The sequence below is a fragment of the Melopsittacus undulatus genome, chromosome 2 (genome assembly GCF_012275295.1).
Source record: "Melopsittacus undulatus isolate bMelUnd1 chromosome 2, bMelUnd1.mat.Z, whole genome shotgun sequence".
In the NCBI taxonomy this organism is placed as follows: domain Eukaryota; kingdom Metazoa; phylum Chordata; class Aves; order Psittaciformes; family Psittaculidae; genus Melopsittacus; species Melopsittacus undulatus.
Window position 1 is genome coordinate 59,040,252 of NC_047528.1, and position 19,196 is coordinate 59,059,447.

The window sequence follows — 19,196 nt, forward strand, 5'->3', positions numbered from 1 at the left end:
CGGGAGAGGACGAAAAACGGGGCCGCTCCAGCCGGCGACACGGAGAGGATGAATGACTGGGGGACGGCAGGTGCCACCAGCCCTACCCCCGCCTCGCTGACCGCTAGTAAGCCGGGACAGAAGCCAAGCGCCGCCGCTACTCCCACCCGATCCCCGGAGGAATCAACGAGCAGCCATGGCGTAGGGGGACGGGACGGCGGCAGCTGCCTCCCGGCAGAGCGCGCACAAGGGACAAAGATGGCGCCGTGTTGCGCGCGAGCGGGACTCGCGCCCTCCTTCCCCTTCAACACCTTCCCCCTCCCCCGCGCTCCCGCTCCTCGCTCCGCCGGCCGGGCCCCACCTTGCCGAAGTGCGCGGCCCAGTGGATGGGTGTCCAGCCGTAGAAGGAATCCTCCGCCGCTAGGTCGGAGCGGGGCGAGCTCTGGAGCAGCGCGCACAAGGCTGGCAGGTCCCCATCGCGGCAAGCGCGGTGAAGAGGGAAGCGCAGGGTCAGCAGCTCCTCGCTGGAGAAACCCGCCTCGGGGCCGGCTCCCAGCGACATGGCGGGCAGGGGGACAGCAGCAGCGGTGGCAAGGGTGAGGAGAGGGGGAATAGGAAGGAAGGGATGAGGGGAAGGAGGAAAGAGAGAGAAGGCACGGGCAGGCGCGCTCTACCCGTGCTGGAAGCGGCGGCGAATGCGGCGGCCGTGAGCTGCCCGAGCACAAAGGAAGCGAGGCGGGGCCGCGCACGCCGCTCCGCCCCGCGCGGGCGGTGCCGTGCACCCCTCGGGGAGCCGGGGCGGGAGCAGCGCCCGGCCTCAGGCAGGGCGTGGCGGTGGGTGAGCGGCCGTGGTTTGTTTTCTGCCGCCTGAGGCGGGAGAGCGGCTGCTGCAGCTGCCTGAGGGTGCGAGTTTGGCGGTGGCCCCGAGCGGCCTTGTCCAGGCCGGCGCGCTGGTGGAGAGAGGCGAGGCGCCGGCGGGGAGAGGCATGCAGGCGGAGAGATGGCGGGTTTGTGCTCTCCCGGCGCGGTAGTGTTGCCGCTTCTGTCTCCGCGCGGGTGGAAACTGGTGGCGGGAGCCGTCCCGAGCTCTTGGTAGGGGAATCGGCCTCCCGGTCGGGTTGTGCTGTGCAGAGCGCCCGTGCGGTAGCAGCAGCAGTTAATGCAGGATGCTGGTCTTTGTAAAAGCACTCACGGGAGCAGATTTTGTGGAAACAAAGAGAACCTCATCAAGCCCTCTTCCAGGCATCACAGAGTCTTCACCTGAGCAGGCTCCCCTCTGGTCTAAGGGGCTGCTGATGTGTGGAATGTGTTTCCTTGCTGGGGGCCCTGACTTGCTGACTGTCTGGATAGCCAGTTGTGGTGATTCTGTAACTGTGTAAGTGCTTTCAAGCCAAATTCAGGACTCCAAGGTCACTGTTTTTTCACTGTATAATGATTACAAACCAAAGGATAACCTTGTTAGTGACTGATTAAAATGACAATGACAAATTTGCAGCTGCAACTAAAAACCAGTCGTAGAATGCTTTGGGTTGGAGGGGACTTTCTAATTCAACTCCCCTGCCACAGACAGGGACACATTGCACTAGACCAGGTTGCTCAAAGCCCTGTCCAACCTGGCCTTGAACACTTCCAGGGGTGAGGCATACGTGATTTCTCTGGGCCATCTGTATCAAGTCTCATCACCCTTGCAGTAAAGAAAATGGTCTTAATATCTAATTTAAATCTCTCCTCTTTCAGTTTAAAGCCATTCCCCCTTGCCCTGTACTACATGTCCCTGTGGTAAAATGTCCCTCTCCAGATTTCATATAGGTCCCTTTAGGTACTGGAAGCCTGCTCTAAGGCCTTTCAAAACCCTTTTCTAGGCTGAACAAGCCCAGCTCTCTCAGCCTGTGTCCATAGCAGAGATGTTTCAGCCCTCTGGTCATCTTCATGGCCTCCTCTGTACCCTCTCCAACAGGTCCATGTCCCTCTTGTGCTGGAGGCCCCAGACTTGGACACACTACTGCAGGTGGGGTCTCATGAGAGAGGTCCTTGAGTAACGACTCCACAAAAACTTTAGGAATCTTTTGCTGATTGCCTCTAATTGTTTTCTGTCCAAAGTATTTGTGAACTACTTACTGTAGCAAAATTAAATTGATGGTAGTGGGTTGGTTTAAGCCTAAGTACATTCATCTGCCCCTGAAAATCAAGGAATGTTCCTTTTTCAGTATACACTCTTAAGCAATGTAAGCTGGGAATTATGTTTAGGGGCACGGAAGGTACAAAGTAATTTCTGTTAAAAGTACCAGGAGACCTAGACAGTTTAAAAGCTTTTCTTTAACATTATGTTAAATTGATCATTAAGATATTGTGAAATATCTTTTGCTTATAACAGGAATTCTGACTTCTCAGAAGGTATGTTGGTTTTCTCTCTTATGAAAGCAAAACCCAAAAATTAAGAAAACTAAAACATTCATAAATGTTTTTGGATTAGAGTTTGTGCATGAGGAATGTGAATTTTATATTCTGATGGGTAGAAATCAGTATCTGAAATTATATGGCTTAAATGCATTTTTAAATTACTTTTCTGATTGAACTAGTACTGGAATGTATAAAGATTGTAGTTTTTTGGTTTGGGGTTTTATTTAAATAGCTTTTTAAAATTCCATATACTCTTTGAGGGGGAACTCTGTTGGGCTAACACGTCACTGTTAGTTTCCAGTTTTTGCTGAAACTGTCCCTGGTCATGGTTTTGTATACTCTCAGAAAGTATGTATTGTGGTTCCATAGGAGATCCTCACATTTATTTGGCTTCCTTGTGTTTTGGCATAGCTGAACTGTGTATGTATGATGTCCTGAACTCAGAGACAAGAAAAACACCTACCTTCAAGCAGAAAAAACTGCACCTTGGAATACAGCCATCATAAAACACCCTCTTGACATATGCCTTCCATAGCAAAGAGTCTTTTTGTACATATGTAAAATCTTAGAAACGGAATTAGATATACAGCATATGGGGTAAATTTTTAGTTGTCAAGGAGGTGATAAGGACATTCATTCACTGTGGAAAGGGCTGATACTGTGTGGGTGCTTTCCGAAATGCTGTTGCAACAGCTAACAAGAGATTTGGCTAAAAATTTTCCTTAAAATATCACAATGGTGGCCTGAGCTAGAAACAGGGTGTTTAGACTGTAAAAACTAGCAAAATGAAACACCTTACTTGTATTCTCAGGTTTGTTTTGATCTGGACAGTCAGTAATAACATATGTCTCTACTTCAGGCAAGTAGCACAAGTCTGGTATCAAGAACCATCATATTTAACTGTAAATTCATAAAAAATATTATATTTGTATGTGGTTGTATTTTTACAGCACTGTCAAGACAGAGAATACAAAGATAGAAAGTTGGCTGTCAGAAACTTTGATTTGACCTTAGCCGTGTTCTTCATTGTGGGATTATTTAGAGTCTTATTTCATTAGGTTTTCTATCTGCAAAATAGGAATAATAAAGTCATGTCCTGAGTGGTTGTAAGAAGCTCAATTAATCAAAGTGCTTTGAGGTAAAAATATAGTACTACAATAGGAATATACAGATGACGAATTTCAACACTTGAAGTTGGTGCAGCTAATACTTACATCTTCTAGATACTACTCTATCTTCACCAAAACAAACTTAGATTTATACAAGGCTGCCAAGTCACAGATCTCAGAATGATGTGTAAAGGAGGGTGAATTAGAAACAGGCTCTTTTATAGATGGGAGCACTGCAGCACGGGAAAGGTAAACGCTTTGGCCAGGGGAGGGAGTACTTTTCAACTTTCAGTCTAGTACCTTATCCTTTGCCTTACAAACAGGTTCATCTTCTGTTGGATCTGGCCTTTGTTTTCACATATTCTACAAGTTTCTAATTCTGCATGCATTTCTGGTTTTGGGTTATGTAGATTCCTCCCCCCTCCCCCCCCCAATCTGTAGCTAGGCAGATGCTAACAATTTACATCAGTATGCCTTTTTTTGGGATTAAATAAGAAAGGCCCCACGTGATAGAACATTTGAAAGAAAAAAGGGAGAAAAAAAATCCCAAACCAACCCAATATCCAGAACCATAACTTATGTTATAAAAATAGTCATTACCAAAATACCTGCTATTAAAGAATACAATTTCTTAAGTTGAAAACACACAAACTGTTTCTTATGGTATTGTATAAGCATTGACAAAGTTGTTCACGTACGGTTCATAATAAAAAGCAATAAATATATAAAAAAGTGGGTTATAGTGAAGATTAACAAGAATTAAATATCCCTGAACTTGAGAAGATAGGTATTAAGGATTTGCATGTATTTTTTCTCTCTTACTGGGAACCACCATACTGAATAAATGCAGTGGTCTACCTTGTTTCCTTATAGACACTGTATTTGCCTTCTAGCACTCAATGTAAGACAGACGAGTGCTGTTCTATTCATTCTAGAAAGGGGGAAGCAGAATGCACAGAAGGGAGGAGGCTTCAACAATGCTGCATAGGAATTCTGCGTGTTTCATAACTAAATTCCTCATTGTGAGGTCAACCTTTTTTATTTCCTGCTGGTCATCTACACCAACAGTTCCAAAATAGACATGCACACTGCTCTCCATATTATACTGATTCCATAATCAGTCTGTAGTTGGCATATGACCTGGGGAGTCACATTTGTCTCTCTCTGATTTAAATAGTGAATCATTATCCAGATAAATGTAAATATTCTGCTTTTCCATTTACTTCCTTAATATATTTTGGCAATGGGCTTTATAAGCTGATTTTAATAGAAATTAAGTTTTAATTAAAAATGCTTTCTTTAGCTGATGTCAGATGTTGTGAAACTGGAGACCTGGGAATTCTGGTTTTAATTTTTTTACTATTTAATTACAATTACATTATAATTCATTCTTTTGTACTTCTCTGTCATTGTCACAGTTAGCTTCTATATGGAACAATGACAAATCTTGAAGATATATTCAACAGTCTTTCTGTCCAAAAGATCAGATATGTAAAGTATAAATCTGCTATGTGATTCTAACTTCTTTCTAGATGATAGATTTGGTTTCCCTGACAGATATAGCTGCTACTGTGGTCTGTTTGCACATAGCGTAATTCGGGAAATTGACAGTCATGGGTTAAACTGTAATTTACAACCTTTTATGAAAAAAGGGAAGCAGTACTACATAATATCTCAGGTTCTTTTTTATTTTCTGGTTTGTATGAAGACAGATTTTAGTATTTAATGTGTTTTATAAACTGAAATTCTCTAATGGAATGCAGTAAGTAGTATGCTTACAGTATTGCTTACATAAAAAAATACATTCCTGATTTTTTTATGACTCAGAAGAGTTCACCTACTAAATTTACCAGCCCACATTTTTGTATATTTGGAAAAAAAATTGTTATTTGCAGGCCTATTTGCATTAATTTTGCCTTCAGTTCTATTCCTGGTCTTTTAAGTGAAGTGAGAGGTTTTGTTTCTGTTTCTGTCAGATCAAGGAGGTAGACTTCATGTTTTGTTGGGGCGTTTAACAGAACTGAATTTCCCCATGGAAAGAAACAGAAAAAGACATGGAGAAGTTTATAGGCAAAGCGGGGTGGAAGGAGAGATTTATTTTATTTTGACTATGTTTGCTTCTGCACTCTCTTCTGGCTAAAGGCTGAGAAAGCAAGTGGTCTGTAAATGAGGACTTCTTGAATATTCAAGAGAGTCTAACAAGACTAATTTAGAAAGTACGTTATTTTTAAACTGTTTCGTGAAAAAGGGTTTGCTGGCTTACATAACTGTAATGTACTCAGCTTCTCTGTGCCATTCTGATACAAATAAATTATATTTGCCAATTTTTCTTTTCAGACAGGGTGAATATAGAGTATTTGATAATAACTTGTACAGAACAAAGGTTGAGATGGTTTTTTTTTGTTGTTAAAAAATACTGTGGAATTTCATCAACTATGTAATTCATTCAAATCCTCCCATTCTTGCTGTAGGATGCTTGCATTGGTTAGCACTTAGGGTTTTATTTACTCACCCACACATACATGTCTAGTGCCTCTTGAGATGGCCAAGAATGTTCCTCCGTGGTGCCAGCTGATGCTGCAAAAAGGAGTCAGTTCACCCAGGTGCTGTGCTGTGCCTGTGCAGAACTAATAGACCCTTTGGGAGTCCAAACGCTTTGTAGGTCACATTGGGCATCTATGTTCTGGTACAGGAATCCTCCATCAATGTCATTTGCATTGATGTGCCCAGTCACATAAGGAGTTCCTCACATTTTGCCTGATCCTCAATCCCATAAAACTTTTTGTCTTTGAAGGAGGTTGTCAGGGAAAGTTGCTTGCTGCCTCCTGTGTTATTGCTTGAATCCTGTCCTGTGGGGCGTTACACTAGCTCCTTGTGTTTAATTTTGTTTTCCTATCTAAAATGTTGAGGGAGATTTTACAAAAGGATAAACTTCTTCAAACATTATTGACAAGCTGAGAGAGTTGGGCTTGTTCAGCCTGGAGAAGAGAAGACTCAGAAGAGGCCTCAGAGCAGCCTTCCGGTACCTAAAGAGGGCCTACAAGAAATCTGGAAAGGGACTTTTCACAAGGCATGTAGTGACCGGACAAGGGGGAATGGCTTTAAACTGAAAGAAGGTGGATTGAGGTTAGTCATTAGGAAGAAACTCTTTACTGTGATAGTGGTGAGACACTGGCACAAGTTACCCAGCGATGCTGTGGCTGCCTGATCCCTGGCAGTGTTCAAGGCCAAGTTCGATGGGGCTTTGAACAATCTGCTCTAGTGGAAGGTGTCCCTGCCATGGCAGGGGGGGTGGAACTAGAAGCTCCCTTCCAAGTCAAACCATTCTATGATTCTATGATTATTCATCATTACCTTTTTTTTTAACTCTTTGTGAACTGTGATGAAAATAAAATATTTCATCAGATGCCATGAATTTATTTTAGCAATGGTGGGAACTTTCCATCATTTTCCTAGTGTAAAATAGAGGCTGACTCTTAATTTTCAAGGGCTAGTTCAAAGGTTCGTATTACTTCCTATTTTTTATTAAATTAAATCACAGCTGAGTGGTGTACCCCCTGAAGTACAATGTTCTTATCTAGATTTTTTGTTCTCTTCACCTTCCTTCAGTGAAGACCAAATGTTCTGCTGTGATCACTCCTAAAACAGAAATGGAAATAAACATCATTATTTCCAATGGAAGTTACTGGGAGGAACAGCTGAAACATTTTGTAAGAATTAATTTAATACACTTAAAAAATCAGTGCTCAAATGCTAAAACTAAGTTTACATAGTATGTGAGGCCTTTGAAGGCATGAAGATCAGAAAATTAATAGCAGCAGTAGCTGCTAACATGGAAAAAAAAGCCATGAGCAGAAAAACAGTAAACTGAAAGTCCTTTATCCTGCTTTCCAGCCCTCAGTTCTCAGAGTTTTGTCTGGCAAGGAAAGCAGGGAATCTGTCTGACTTTCAAATAATTACTGATGTATTACTCCATTGCAGGCTAGTAGCAAAGAGCAGCTGTGCCCGGTAGCCAGAGCCAACTTCTGCCTTTCCCATCCCCCATTTCTGACTGCCTTCCCTGGAGAAAGCTATCTCACTATTAAATAAACTCGGGCTGGCTTGTAAGACAGAGATTTCAAAAGAAAAATATTTACTCATGCATAAAGAAGCCCTTTTTTAAGACCTTGCTACTTAGGAAAAGATGTGATTTTGTGGGTTACAAATAAAACCAGATTTGTTACACTACAGTTGTAAAGTTGCCATCTTTTATGAGCCTGGGAAGAGGGACCTTATTCTTCATAAGGTTTTGTCAATTCTGCCTCCATGCAACTATTCTCTTTTTGATACACGTGAGTCATCAGGGCCATGCTTAACTGAGAGGTCTGGTGCCTAAAAAGTACAGGAGTTAATTATGGTTGCTGGCTTTTTGTCAAACTACCCTTCTTTTTTCCACATTCCTCACCAATTTTAACGGAAAATTAACATTTCTTGAGAGGCAGGATACCAGCATTGTGGTAAGAAACAGTCCTGTAAGAAATCAATACCAAACCATTTCCATCTTCCACCTATATTGAACCTGAGCCACAGTAATAAAAAGGTCCTTCAATGTCCTCATCCTCAAATTGTGTTCTGATTGTAAAAATAGAAAAAGAAAACACAAGTAGGAGCTCTCGGCAGAGTTGCAGGACTGCCAAATTTCGTATCTCCCCTTAGCTTTACATTTAAGGTGAATGTAAAACTGACTGCCTGACTGCTTGTGTTCAGTAAATAACTTTTATCTGAAAATGCACACAAGTGCATGGAGTAGTCTTGCTCAAGTTTCTGTTTAAATAATTCGCATGCTCACTCCTTAAATTCCTCCTGATATTTCATTAGCGATGCTGTCTTCCTTCACTGTCATGCCATGGTAAGTAGTTGCCATGTTGTAGCCAGCTGTTCAACAACATGTTCATGTCATTTTTGTTGTGCTCTGAGGTGTTTTGAGATGAAAGGAATGCAGAGGATGCCCTCACACCCTGAGGAAGGCTACCACAGGCCACTGCACATTGCAACTCCTGGAATTCATGGCTGCTGGTACAGAATCTATGTAATGGAGCATAACAAACCTTTCACACCAAACCAGACTTTCTTATATTAAGAATCGTATTACCCACAATTATTCTATCTACTGTTTTGTTTGGCACTTGGATGGAAGCTTGAAGTGGTACATTTGTGTAATATTTATTGAGATGTTAAATGGAACAACAACCAAATCTGTAGCTTGATTGTGCATCTACATGGATGTGGAATTAATAAATCATGTAGTAATTTTACGGTTCAATAATCCAGATGTCTTTCAATGGAAAACTATTTAATAAAGGGGAAAATGCCATATCCTCTTACAAAGAGGACAAACAAAAACCTTGAGAAAGGTGAAGAGTATGAAATGTCTGTGCTTGAGCCTGGCAAGTGTTCTTGGAACCTGCACCCTGTTCAGTGAGATTAGGTGCTTGTATTTGAGGGTTTTAGTACTGATTTATTGAAGAAAGAGCATCTCCTCCCCAAACTCATTTATTAAAGAAATTGTAGCACCATCTTTTTGTCAAAGAGGATGGTGCCTGGTGTTTCATTTGCCTGTGAAAGAGTGCAGACTAAGCAGCCTATATTCTCAGTATAGGTTTCTGTTTTAGCTAGCATCCTATGAAAGGAGCCATCTTGTGGTTGTCTGTTTTTCAAATGTTGTTGTAATATTGCCTTAAAAAGCTGAAGCGAAAGATGCCTCTATGCTTCTGTGATAATTTTCCTTCTAGTTCTTTAGAATAGATGTCAGCAAATTTATTTTAGATAGATTAGCTCATTTATCAATGAGCTTGTATCAATTTAATTCAGTATATTAGAAGAAACAAACCTAAGTTAACCTAAAAGCTATGTATAAACACAAGCCTCAGTCATAATTTTTAAAGTTCTATTTCCTTAATAACACTGAGTAAGGTTCTGTATGATTCATCTTAGCCATCTATCCTTGTAGCCTTTGGTGACTAAATGTAACGTCAAGGCCAAGGATCACTGTCATTTGAAGAAAGTACAGAAAAATGTTACAAATTTGACTCGGTTGCTATTTGTCTAGAATACTGTTTGAAGGCAAAAATGTACAAAATCCATAGCTTCTGGTAAATTTGCTCACATATTCTAACTAATAGATAAGCAAAGTCTTACTTTAGAATGTGCTGTTTGAGGTTTACTGTATTCCTTGGATAGGAAGAAAAGACTGTTCTAGGAAAATGCAAATGTGGAACTGGGGATTGCAGTGAGACTAGTAGTTACTTGTGCTGGAATTGGAGGTAGACTTTGGGAAAAAGAGAGACAGAATTAATAAGAGTTTTTACTACAGCTGATTAGGGGAGACAGTGTAAAGACTTATTTTGGGAAATTATTTGAGCCTTTGGATTAAAAATTAGACTTTATAGAATTTTCAGTCAGAGGATACCAATTAACTGGGGCAAAATCCAGCTTTTTACTGAAAATGTGTGCATAAGTTAATTCAGAATATGTCTTCTTTTTTTTTAAAACCTAAAGTGTAACCTTTTTAATTAAAATTTAATTTCTTTAAAATTATTTAAATAGTTCAGAACATCAAATTCAAAATTAAATGTTTTTAAATTGTTAAATAAGATGCTCAAGTTGCTTTTAGCTTTTTAAGCTTTTACTGAGATTTTTACTTCTTCCCCCCAGTTAAAGATAAGACTTTGAAAAATGATATTTTTCTTGGGATGTAAAAAATAGAATAATAGAATCATAGAATGCTTTGGGTTGGAAGGGACCTTAGAGCTCGTCCAGTTCCAATCCCTTTGCCATGGGCAGAGACACTTTCCACTAGACCAGGTTGCTCAAAGCCCTGTCCAACCTGGCCTTGAACACTGCCAGGGATGGACCAGCCACAATTTCTCTGTGCAACCTTTCCAGTGCCTCACTGCCCTCACAGTGTATCAATAAATAAGATCAAAACATCAGATGGCATCTCACTATCTGAGAAAATTACTTATTTGAACGAAACACAATAGTTGTCGGTAACATAAGTAGGAAAATGAAAGGTATTGTACCATGTAAGATTTCTCTATCTCGCATCTAGTAAGGGAGACACAATGCCTATAATAAAAGAAACAGCAGAGGATTCTTGCTTAGGAAATCAGTTAAATGTGAATTAAAATATCTTCCCTCCAAAAGTGATACTAGTATGACAATGGTGATTATTCTGAGCACTACAATAAGAGAGGCGAAATATATATGGGATTATTTTTGACACAAATAATCCACTGTGATGTAGCAAAGAAAGTATTTGGATGTATAGGATTCTGAAAGATAATTGTTTAAATATAAAAACTAAAATAATCACAGTTGCATAGTTCACTTGCCTCATTTCCCTACCTGTTAGTATGCAAAAAGTCTATTTTAAAAAATTGAGTTCTCTGTGCATCTCTGAAGACAGCCACCCCAGTTATCAAGAATCACAGCCTGACCTCTGAATCTACGTTTCTGAGTGGGACTTGAATCAAAAGCTTATTTTTTGTATGTTTCTGTAAAAACGTGGATTTCCTTTGGTGAAACTGAAATCAGAGATAGAAACTGAAATCAAACATAGGAAACAAAATCAGATCCCAGACTGATGTAATTGTGCAATTTTTTAATGTTAAGGATGATGAAAGTCAAGAATTTTGGCATTTTTGTGTATTCTGAGGAGAATAAACATGTAGTCTAAAAAATGTGGAATATAATGAATGAGTTTAAAAGAGGATCAAATGTTAGAATGGAGTGCTTAGAAGAGAGTACATTTTAAACGCATTACAATCCTTGTAATATCTGAACTCTACAAAAACTGTTGAAAAGTATCAGAGTATCCACTCTTGACAGAGCTGGGCTGAGTTTATTAGAATGACATGGATTCAACTTCCAAAAAGTCATGGTTGCTAAGTGAATTTGTAGTCATACATGTTTTTTCTACCTAGGTCTGCACTTCCAAATTAATAAACAAGAAGGAGGGTAAGATTTTCCCTAGATATAAATCATTGCCACCCACTGTTTGTGGAAGCTTATAGCAGATCAGCCTTAAAGGTTCCTTTGTACTTCATATAGATTGTTTTTTTCCTGTTAAGTAGGATTACACTGAGTTTGCAATCAGAAATTGTTTTATTCAAAAGAGTAAGGAAAGCATTTTTAAGCTGTATTGTGAAATACTGAAATGGCAGATTCTGGAAGAAAATGTTGTCATGCCATTGTCTGGAAATTCATCCAAAAAAGAAAGTGTTTGTCTCCCTGTTTCTTTTTCCACTTTGGCATATTGAATAAATGTCTAATTTGCTTAATTACCTCTTGGTTCAATAGTAAACTACTGACTTGCTGGAAATCCTTTTTTTACAAAGAGACTTTTCATATATCTATGCAGGAATATGAGCTCTATCTGTATCCCAGAAAGCTTTCAGATGTCACATGCATGGTGCTGGATATAGGATGTGAGAGCCTGGTATAAGTTAATCAACAAAATTTCTTGTTGATTCACCTCCAGGTGAGTGTTGTCTCTTTTTATCATTTATTGTGGTATTTTCACAAGTGAATATTTGTTCCTTTTTCTTCTCATAAATCTTTAAATTGATTCTTGAGAAGCATAGCATATTTTTTACCATTTCCAGTAGATGCTTGACGTCATTTAAACCACTGCTAAAATCCTGTTGAACCGCGTTGGTTCTTGCAGATGTTGGTTCTTGCCTGTCCTTCTCTGGTGCTGTATCTTCTGCAATATCTAAATCCAGGTTCTGATCTAATTGGAATGAGTTGAATTTTCACTGAACTCACCAAAATAACAAAACAGCTTTAAACTACAATACTAAGTTAATTAGATTGGTAATTTTACTAGATAAATCTGTGCCAGAGATAACTAATTGGCTGGACTGAAGAAATAGAATCATAGAATGGTTGGGGTTGGAAGGGACCTTAAAGACTATCTAGTTCCAACCCCGCTGCCATGGGCAGGGACACCTTCCACTAGACCAGGTTGCTCAAAGCCCCGTCCAACCTGGCCTTGAACACTTGAAGACTTTGCCTTGTGTGCCACTTCAGTATATTTTCCTCTATCTGCTAGGCATATTAGAATACCTTCTGAAACAACACAGTTCTGTCGTGGTTTAAAACCAAATCCGCACAGTTCACTCACTCACTCCCCCCCTTGCTCCCCCAACTACCGGAGAGTTAGGAAGGAGAATCCAAAGAATGTAGCCCCCACGGATTGAGATAAGAACGGTTTAATAGTTAAGGCATAACACAAATCAGTACTGCCATTACTACTACAAATAATAATGATAAAACAAACAACAAGCGAAGAGAATACAACACCTCACCAGCCACCGACCCAGAACTCACCCCACCCTGCCCAACCGAGCACCAACCGATACCTCCTCCATTCCCCCCCCCAGAGCTCCAGCCCTTCCGGGTCTCTCCCAGTTACATCCTGGGTATGATGTGCTATGGTATGGAATACCTCTTTGGCTAGCCTGGGTCAGGTGTCCTGTCTCTCCTTCCTCCCAGCCTCCCCTCCTCCCTGGCAGAGCATGAGCTCAGAAAAGGCCTTGAACAAAAAAACACCCGAGCGGTACCTCAAAACATGCTCGCTATCAAGCAACTGTTCCCAGCCCAGAAGTCAAAACACAGCACTGCACCAGCTACCAACATGGAGAAAAATGACTGCTACAGCTCAAACCAGGACAAGTTCTGAGCAGGAAGTACCACGTGTAAATGCTGGCCTGAAAACAAAAGCTTTAAGTAGTGTAAACCAGCATGTTAACCTGAAAACATTTCCATGTAGCAGTTTTTATTCTACGGATGCTCCCACTCCTGCCGTCACAATGACATTCTTTTATAAAAATCTAGTATCCTAACATGCAGATATTATTTTTATTGATCATGCTTTCTCTGACAGATATACAGACATTTTAGGGAGAAAAAACACATGTTTTATTTAGTTCTGATGCTGCTGTTCTGAAGAAGTTTGTGAAATTAGACCTAGGAAGCTTGATGGAGCATCTTACAAGAAAGCTTAAGCCACAGCCATTGGTTATATCAACATAAAGGAACTGAGTAACCCCAAAGGAATGTCAATGTGTTATTTTAAGAATCAGACAGGACATGGAGACTGTCTGATATCACATGTTGGCATGCAAGTTGATGCTGAAATCTTTAACCATGCCAGGTTTTAAAATGATGGATAGTACCATGTCTAAAACATGTTATCTTTTTGAAACACACATAATTTTCTCCCTACATAAGGAATAATTGTATGTTTATCACATTAACAAAATGGATGCCCAAACTTGCAAATCAACCTTGACTTTCAAGTGTTTGAGAAGCTGAGGAGTATCCCAGCAGTTAGCATACCAGCCAGCATTATGATAGAGTAGGTTTGGTTTGTCCACTATTACAGATTTCTTAAGTTATCCTGGGTTAGGCATACGGGTCCAGATCTACAAAGGCTTCTTGCTCATATTGGTAGCAGCTGAAACCCACTTCAAATAGCACTTACTTTCTTAAAAACTTCCATGGGTCTGTGCCTAGGTCTGTATTCATTGGGAAAATGAAGTCTAGGAGAACTGGTGGGACTCCATCATTCCCCAAGATTTGTGAGGCAAAGTGTAATTTATGTGCAGTGCTCAGCTACTACAAAAGCCAGGGGCACAGAAATCCAGAAACAAAAGCTTACAAGTTTTTCTAATACATAACCATGAAAAATCTTTGATAATAAAGCTCTAATATATTCATACTATAAGGCATATTACCAACTGAAAAAAAAACCAAAACAAAATGAAACAAAGAATCAAAAGTACGAGCTATAAATCTGTTGTACGTTTGGGAAATGCTTCAGTTTCTTTCTCAATGAAATGCTAGGAAAATAAAGCCCTGCGTGTGGATAAGAGCCATTAGGCTTAAATAACCCCCAAATTTGATGCTATAAGAAAATTTGTATTGAAAGAATTCCAGGCAGTTGTGATATATACAGTTACACAAAACAACAGTTCTCTGCTTTCTACAAGTGTAGCGCTATGTGAAATTCTGTCATGCCACTGCTGCTGTTTTTAAAGATTCTAAACTAAATGTGTTGAGGTGTGTACATGCACATACTACATGTATAAGGAACCTTTGCTGGGAATCTGCATGCTTTCCAAAGTAGGCTTGGGATGAAAAGAATATATTTAGATTTTTCAGTTTAGGGAAAAAGCTTAACCCAGGAATATTAACTCAGAGATTCACTGAAGAATTGTAAGTATAATCAGGGGTCAGGTCTATAGTGAATTTAGGAGCAGAGCTTCTGAAGGGAGTTGTAGCTAGCAGACAACTTGGGAATAGGCACAGTGCTAGAGTCTCAGATGAGTGGGGTATTTCCTGGAAAGGAGAATCAGGAAGAAAAATGCTAATGATACTTTGAGCCTAACTTTGCGTTTCTCATCTCTAGCCACTTATTTGGACTCTTCTGACCAAATGCTCAAGAGCTCTGTCAGGGCAGGTCTTGTGTAATAAGTTCCATTATTTGAGTTTAATTCAGTAGTCTAGATTTGGGATATATTTAGCTATTTGCTATAAATGTTTGCTCAGTTTTATTCAGGATTTCCATGGTTTTACTGCCAGGTAGCTTAACTGAGAGTAACTCAGTTTTCCCCTGTGTCTTATATTATGGGAAAGAACCCATAACTGTCAAGGGTTTGTCTGATGCTTTGTTGTTTTGTTTTGTTTTTTTTTTCAAAACTGATGTAATTCTTACACAATATATATGTTATAGTGTTACTTAAACCTTATGGTTACTATTATACAGATGATGTACTGCTGGAAATGGAAGTGCGAAACCCTATCGCTCAGAACTACATATTTATAAGAACAGTATGTCAAGAATAGGAGCAGTGAGGGTGCTGACTCACAAGTGGCCGTGCTCACCTAGTGATGGATGTGACACTTCCAGCTCCCAGCTGTCCTTTCCATCCCATGACATGCAGTTTTCCACCCTCAGTGCAGAGATGGTTCAGCTCTTTATGTGGCAGCTGCTGAATTTCTATAATTTGCAGCTAAGTATATTGAGCCCAAATAATTTTTGGCTTACCTTAAGCATTGTCCAACCAACTGTAGTACTTAAGCATCAGTTCTCCAAACAAGACATAGTTGCCACAGAACCAAAAATCTCGGGGGAAAGGGCGATGGAACTTTTATCAATATCCCAAAAAGTCAAGAAGTTAGAGGGGAACAAAGTTATATTGTATTCTGTGCTGAAAATCTCAGAAACATTTCCAGGCTGTTTGGTGTGAGAACTTGCCCTAGCCATAACCCAGCTACAGGTTTGGATGAAACATGCATCCAGAACAAGTTACCTCTGATCATGAATCAGAACTCTCAGAGTGGGAGTCAGCTTCAGATTCAGAGCTAAGTTTAGGTGTCTCCTGTGTACATGCTTAACACACAGAAGATTCAGACAATATGGTCAATGGTGCTTTGAGACCAATGTTGTATCTTGCTGGAATATATCCCCTCCTTTCATTGACTGTTCCAGGAATAACAGTCAATCAGTGTAACTCATCTCTTTATTTCTGTAAGTACTAATGACTTCTCAACGATCTCTTCCTCTTCTTCCTTTGTTGCTGTTTCTCTTTCCCATTTCTTGTTACTTCTCAAGTCTGTTTGGGACGTAGCTGTCAGAAACTTCAAGTTCTCTTGCAGGAATCTCGGCAATGTTAGTGGATTGAATAATTTTTGCTCTACGTTATGGATTCCATTCTAGATGTGCCAGTTTGGCTCAACTTGCTAAGCCTACAAGCAGAAGACGAGCAACCTGTGTCATTTGATGTCTCTCCTTCCACACACAGTCAAGTGTCTGACTTTATCAATCAGATTTTTTAAAGATTACATAATGGCTTACTCCTTTTTTCTATCTTTCATCCATGTGAAAAGGCATTATCTTATTAGTCAGTCAGTTGTCCTTTTTTCTCCAGTGTTCTCTTTAAGACCCCAGCTGCTGTCTTGGGCTAAGTTATAGTGAGTCCTTTGTGGTTCATTTTATCCCTTGGTGACTTTATCTGCCAAGAGACTGCCTACACAGCCATAGCACCTACAATTTTCTTCCAATATTCCCATCATTTTAATACTGAAAGAATTCTCCATAGGTCTGTGAGATGCGTCCTTGTGCTGGGCATCATTATGTTTCCCTTCCAATGCTTTCCAGGGTTTTTCATTAGTTTGTCTTTTAAATTATATTCTTAACAACCGTGGCTGAGATTAAACAGAAACATTGTTCAGAGAGAAAAGGGCTTCTGGTGAAACAGATGTCACTTGCAGGACTATATATCCCCTTCTTTTGGCAACTGACACAGATTCTGGCTAACTTACTTACCAGTGGGCATCCCGCCCTCCCAGCAGATGGTCACAAGTGCAGAGAGCCAAAAGCCCATCCATAGATGCAGAATATGTTAAAAACTGTATGTCTAGACACAAATGTTGAACAAGCTTTTTAGGCTGAACTTCTGTGCCTGCAGTCAATCTAGGGGAAAGGATGGCTTTTCAATAAAGGAACATTCTGTGTCAACATATGGCTGCTTTGGTGTGTAGAGCAGCTGATAGTTATGGGAGGGCTGGGAAGATGGAGATCATGAAGTAATCAGCATATTAGAAGAGTCACTCCAGTTTTGGTTTCTTTCTATTGGTAGTATCTAGTAAGAGAATAACACACAGTAGTTCTGGTTCAGCTGAATTTCACAAAATTATTTCAGCAAGTTGGAGAAATCTGCAGCACAGTTGCTCAGATAAACCTATGTAGCCTTAGAACAGAATTTCACATGTTTTTTAATAGAAAATTGAACTTGTTTTATTATGGCTGTGTCATATTTGCCAACATCTATAAGAATCAGAGACATTTTTATTGTCACAAAGCCATCTCACAAAATACAGGGGTTATCATCCCATGGATGAGTGAGAACAGTTTGTGTGGCTTCTTACAGTCATGCTTAGGAACCTGATTAGCTCTTAGTAGTTTTTTAGGGGAATGCTACTGTAGCTGGGCAAGAAAATACATATTGCAGGAAGTGTGCATTATATATATAATTAGATTAAGACTTTTGCCCTACATTTTCATCGAGGTAGAAATAGTTGCTGTTATAGCCTGTACTCTACATATGATCTGGCTTTGCTGGTGTCTGTTGAACTCTTACCACCTGAACTTAAAAATCAAGCAGGTTTAAATCAGTTGCCTGCTGTATTAGATAAAGGCATAGCAAACTGTGATGACCACTTTTAAGACATTGATGGGTTTTACATGAGAGTAAGGGAGGAGTTGACTTTAGCTTTGAAGGAAAACAGAGGCATGGATTAACAAACAGTTTCTCATCTCTCATGTGAGGTGAGAAACTCAAGGAACTAGCTTGTTGGTTGCTGTGCCTAGAGAAGAATGTTACAAGTACTTGCATGCCCTGGAGCAGAAGCCAGTACAAAAGAGAGACAAAAACCAGTCTTCACTCTGCATTATCAATGCCTTCAGACAGCTTCTGAAGATCACCTTTTTTGTGTTCATCTTCAGGTAGTTCATGGTCTGGCAGAAACATTACCACATGCAACAAGAATTTGGTAGTGTATACATCTTCCCATGCAGGCTTGGCTAGAGACTATTGGGATGATTCGCTTCCAAGTTGTGATAAACAGCTATCAGTTAATAATCATTTTCACTCACTACCAAGGCTGTTTTGGTGACCAAAGGCTGAAAAGTCATCTATTGCATTGTCATTCACCTATACTTTTTGGTTCCAATTCTGTCCTGCTTTCACATTGATCCCCCCTTACACTTTTCACTGTAATTCCTGAGTATTTTAAAATCTGACATTTTTTAGAATGGCCAAAATCATATGCTCTGGTTTTTTTTTTGCAGTGCATTTTTTTAAACTTGGTTCTCTCTGGATTAATTATTTGACTGCATACATGTGTTTCTGTAGTTGATGATTATAAGGTTAATTACTGAGTGTGATCACTAGCTGTGTGCATTCAGCAACACTCCTCATTAGCTAGTTCATAAAATAGTTTTTTTCAGTTCTTTGTATGTTGTACCAGTGTGAAGTGCCCTATGAACTCAATACCAGCCTGTTTTCTATTCTCTTTTAGCTCAGCTAAAAATTACTTTGACTAAATACTAGCTGATGTACAGTCTCATGAGCAATGTGAGATTTGCTTATTAATAGTTTTTTATTTAAATAATGAAATTCACAATGGTGCTGAATTATGGTGCTTGCTTCAGAAAGGTTTTCAAGCTTTCCTTGTCTTTTTCATACTTAAAGCACATGCTGTGGGTGTAAGGAAGGGGAGGACATAGGCTAACACTGGGTAGGAAAGTAGGTCTTTGTGTTAGCACTGTGAAAAAGGCCTAATCAGGGACCTAATCAAGAGACTGCAGAAGCTAAAGGTTCTCTGAGATCGACAAGCCTGGTATGGGACCATTGTGTACTGGTTTAGAGCTGAGGCGTTGTGTTTGCTATTCTGGTGGAGCCCTGCATGGGGTATGAATGGGAAAATGGAAGCCAGTGCCAGTTCCTGTTAATTTTTTTCTGTACGAGAGTCTGTTAGCAATTTGCCACACACTCTGAAGTCTTACTGCCACATGGGCTTGTTTCATGACCATGGCTCTGCCACAGTATTTTCACCATCCTTTGTTCATTATTCTCTCCCAGCCCCTCTGTTGCCCCT

At 40.1% G+C, this 19,196-nt stretch overlaps 1 protein-coding gene across 1 annotated transcript in view; it reads right to left on the reverse strand.

The window, feature by feature from the left end:
* ANKRD10 (ankyrin repeat domain 10) overlaps nucleotides 1-703 on the reverse strand; it is a 37,806-nt gene extending 37,103 nt beyond the window's left edge. Inside the window, exon 1 of the mRNA XM_005145919.2 lies at nucleotides 341-703. Coding sequence (XP_005145976.1) covers nucleotides 341-541 — 201 coding nt within the window. The 5' untranslated portion in view covers nucleotides 542-703. The remainder of the gene's footprint in view (nucleotides 1-340) is intronic.
* Between the last annotated feature and the right edge of the window lie 18,493 nt (nucleotides 704-19,196).